This window comes from Lontra canadensis, unplaced genomic scaffold, assembly GCF_010015895.1.
Source record: "Lontra canadensis isolate GAN:19392208 unplaced genomic scaffold, GSC_riverotter_1.0 scaffold87, whole genome shotgun sequence".
NCBI lineage: Eukaryota > Metazoa > Chordata > Mammalia > Carnivora > Mustelidae > Lontra > Lontra canadensis.
The window spans coordinates 3972411-3975685 of NW_022631081.1; the positions used below are offsets into that span (position 1 = coordinate 3972411).

Sequence of the window (3275 nt, forward strand, 5' to 3'; positions counted from 1 at the left end):
CCCAGATCTCCCCCTTCTAGGTCAAGGTTCTAGTGGGCGAAGCCCAGGGGTGAGGGGAACAGGAAGCATGTGCAGAACCGCCCCTTCCCCCGACGCCCGGTAAAGGGGTTCAAGCCCCAGGGCCCAACTTTGCCACAGGCTCCAACGCTAGGCCTGGACTTGGGTCTAACAGAGGAGACAGGCAGAGATGAGCCGGGGACCTGGGCGCCCAGTCCCGCTCGCCCTTTTGTTCACCCCCCGTTAATTAAGTTGGTGCGGCCCACAGAGCAGGGAAGGGACTTAGAAAGAAGAGCCCATGTCTTCCCCTTGAGGGGAGACGACTAATACTAGCCCCTCAACGTCCTGCCAAAGAGGGTACCTGGTTCCGCAGGGCTCGACTGCTCCGAGCTCCGAGCTCCTCCTCCTTCTGCGCCCTCGTGTCGCGAACTGCTTGCTGGGATTCGTAGTCCTTCCTTGAGTATCAGTCGGCCCTTCCCAGAAACCTTTAGGAATCATAACTAAGACCGCGCAGGTGTTGGGGAAGGTAAAGGAAACGCGAGGACTTCTGGATGTTGTAGTTCAGTATATTCACTTAACAAGAAATTTTTAGAAATATTGAGTAACAAATCTTAACACACTATTTGGGCTGCCCTGATCTAAATTCTACGATGCTTTTCCTCCCCGCAAAGCCATCACTTACCTCTGTCCTTCAAAAAGATAAGAAATGTGATTCAGAAAAACTACAAATCCCATAAAGTATTGCACGTCGAGGGCTTTTTTTTTTTTGGAGCGCATGATCGGCTTCGGCGCAGGCGCGGGCTTGACAGCAGAGAAACATGGCGGCCCCGACGCTTACTGCGAGGTTGTATTCCCTGCTGTTCCGCCGGACCTCCACCTTCGCTCTCACCATCGCCGTGGGCGCCTTATTCTTCGAGCGCGCCTTCGATCAAGGCGCGGACGCGATCTACGAACACATCAACCAGGGGGTGAGGGACTGGGCCATCCCTGACCTTGGGCCTGCCTGAGGGGTGACAGTGGGAGTGGAGGTGGGACTCAGTCTGCCTTTACTATGGGGAGGGGGGAACTCTGCACGTCTTCTGTCGGTGGAGTGCCGTATATCCTCTCCACCGGATGTGAATCCCAAAACGTTAAATGATCCCACTTTGTGCGGGTTATAAGTATTGATATCTCACACCCCCAGATACCCACTTGTCCATTTGCAGGAGCAAAAACTAAAGCTTAGTGAGAGCAGAGGACTTACTGTGGCTACCCTCAGGAAGTCAGTGGCGAATCTGGGCTGGAACCTGGACCCACAGTCTCCTCTGAGGATTTCAAGGGCAGATTTGAGCGGGCGAGGATCGTGAAAAGGACATCTCCTTAGATACTGTGGTTGGTCTTTTCACATAGCACTCTTCACTTTCCCAGGCTTCCTACACAAGCATTGTGGTAGTAATAATGGTTAGGAGACGGGAATATAAAATCGGAGACCCCTGGATGGGGATACTGGGCCCTGTCACTTGATAACTGTGGCATTCAGTTGGGTGAGTTTCTTAACCTCTCTGAGCTTCACTTTTATCTGTGATGTGGAGATGATAGTAACTGCAGTAAGCAGCTCTGTGAGAATTACATGAGATGCAGGCAAGATGCCGAGTACCTGGTAGGTGGTGCACTCAAAAAATAACACTTGTTACCTTCCTCAAGAGAAAGTGAAAGCGGAAGGTAGGACATAACCACACCTTGTAGACTAATTGTGTGCCAGCACTGTGCTAACTGCTGTACACACTTTTCATCATTACGTTGTGGCTCATATTAGGGAAGGTCTCCTGCAGATAGCCCTGTTACACCGTTCACTTGTGTTTTTAATTTGAAGCTGTCTGACCCTACAGCCCTGTCCACTGATGCTGTACTGCCTGTGATCAGGACCTCTTTCTGCCCCCGTGAAAGTGTCGCCACTGTTCCATCCCCCACAGGCAGTTCTGCGGGCCATTCCCAATATTTGGGAAAGGCAGTTAAATATGCTGTCATAACTTACCAATCTGTGCTTTTAGGAACAAGAATCAAGGGCACCTGGCTGGCTCAGTTGGTAGAATGCCCAGCACCTGGTTTAATTTCAAGCCCCAAGTTGGGTGTAGAGATTGCTTTAAAAATTAAAACCATGGGGCGTCTGGGTGGCTCAGTGGGTTAAGCCGCTGCCTTCGGCTCAGGTCATGATCTCAGGGTCCTGGGATCAAGCCCCGCATCAGGCTCTCTGCTCAGCAGGGAGTCTGCTTCCCTTCCTTTCTCTCTGCCTGCTTGTGATTTCTGTCAAATAAATAAATAAAATCTTAAAAAAAAAAAACAAACATAAAAAAAGGAATGAGAATCCAACTAGTTCCTGACCCAAGGATCATAGGTTTAAGGAAATTATTAAAGAATGAGTCAACGTAAAGTATTTGGCGCTATGCATTTAGGACCTCTTGAGTAATACCTGGGAGTTGAGGAAATAAGGCCTCTTCCAGGCTCTGTTCCTTAGTACACTTAGTACTTTTGAATAATAACCTCAGTTTCCTGTAAAAGAGGTATCATTTTCCACTTCTCTTTACATGGCAATTGAGAAGATCAGAGCAGTTTACAAGTGTTAGGAATGTGCATTGAGCCCAGTGCTGCTTCCAGTTTGCCCACCCCAGCTGTCCAGACATGGTACATGTTTCTCTCTAGCCAGTTTTAGAGACCAGGACAGTGGGAGTAGCTGCAAAATGTGAGAGACAAAGCTCAAAGTTTGTGGTTCTTGTCTTTAAAATGCAGAAGCTGTGGAAACACATCAAGCACAAGTATGAGAATAAGGAATAGTTCCTCAGAGACCCCTCCCCACGCCGAAAGGACCAGATCCACCCACCAGCTGTTTGCCCAGAACCAGGGCCTCAGCCTGAAGATGATGCTCAGATTACTCATCATTGACCACCTGTAGCTGTTGGCAAGAAGTGGCTTCACCTGACAGACTCTTTAACTTCTGCTGTGTTTGAAGTCTGTTAATCAGAGTCATCAGCAAATAAATGGAAATTGTCCTCAAGACGTGGCTTCTGCATCTAGTGCTTTGTTAATGCTACCTAATCTTCACTTTTCAGTTGAGACCACTTTAGAGTCCTCTGCAAACATCTGAAGGGCAGATTTCATTCTTTTGGGTTCCATTAACTTTCAGACAACTCTGGTTTACAAAACATGAGCTGTAATTGGAGGTATTACTTTCAATTTTTGCTTCTAAATCAGTAATTCCAGTCTTTTTTTTCTCCCCCCAACCCAAGCTCTCCCTCCAATAA

General features: G+C 48.4%; 1 protein-coding gene across 2 annotated transcripts; it reads left to right on the forward strand.

The window, feature by feature from the left end:
- Positions 1-777: 777 nt before the first annotated feature.
- On the forward strand, positions 778-3030 carry LOC116882785 (cytochrome b-c1 complex subunit 9). 2 transcript variants are annotated; one of them, XM_032883362.1, is made up of 2 exons: positions 778-1025; positions 2764-3030. In XM_032883362.1, the coding sequence occupies exon 1, from the start codon at positions 816-818 to the stop codon at positions 1002-1004; it is 189 nt and encodes a 62-aa protein (XP_032739253.1). In that variant the 5' UTR covers positions 778-815; the 3' UTR covers positions 1005-1025; positions 2764-3030. The 2 variants fall into 2 exon arrangements, with proteins under 2 accessions (XP_032739253.1, XP_032739252.1); XM_032883361.1 differs by having other exon boundaries at positions 778-965.
- The last annotated feature ends 245 nt before the right edge of the window (positions 3031-3275 follow it).

Bases quoted from the DNA above. Each gene is read 5' to 3' on its own strand.
- LOC116882785 (XM_032883361.1), top strand. From the start codon at position 816: ATGGCGGCCCCGACGCTTACTGCGAGGTTGTATTCCCTGCTGTTCCGC. The intron at 966-2,763 runs GTGAGGGACTGG...TTTAAAATGCAG, and splicing joins ACGAACACATCAACCAGGGG to AAGCTGTGGAAACACATCAA.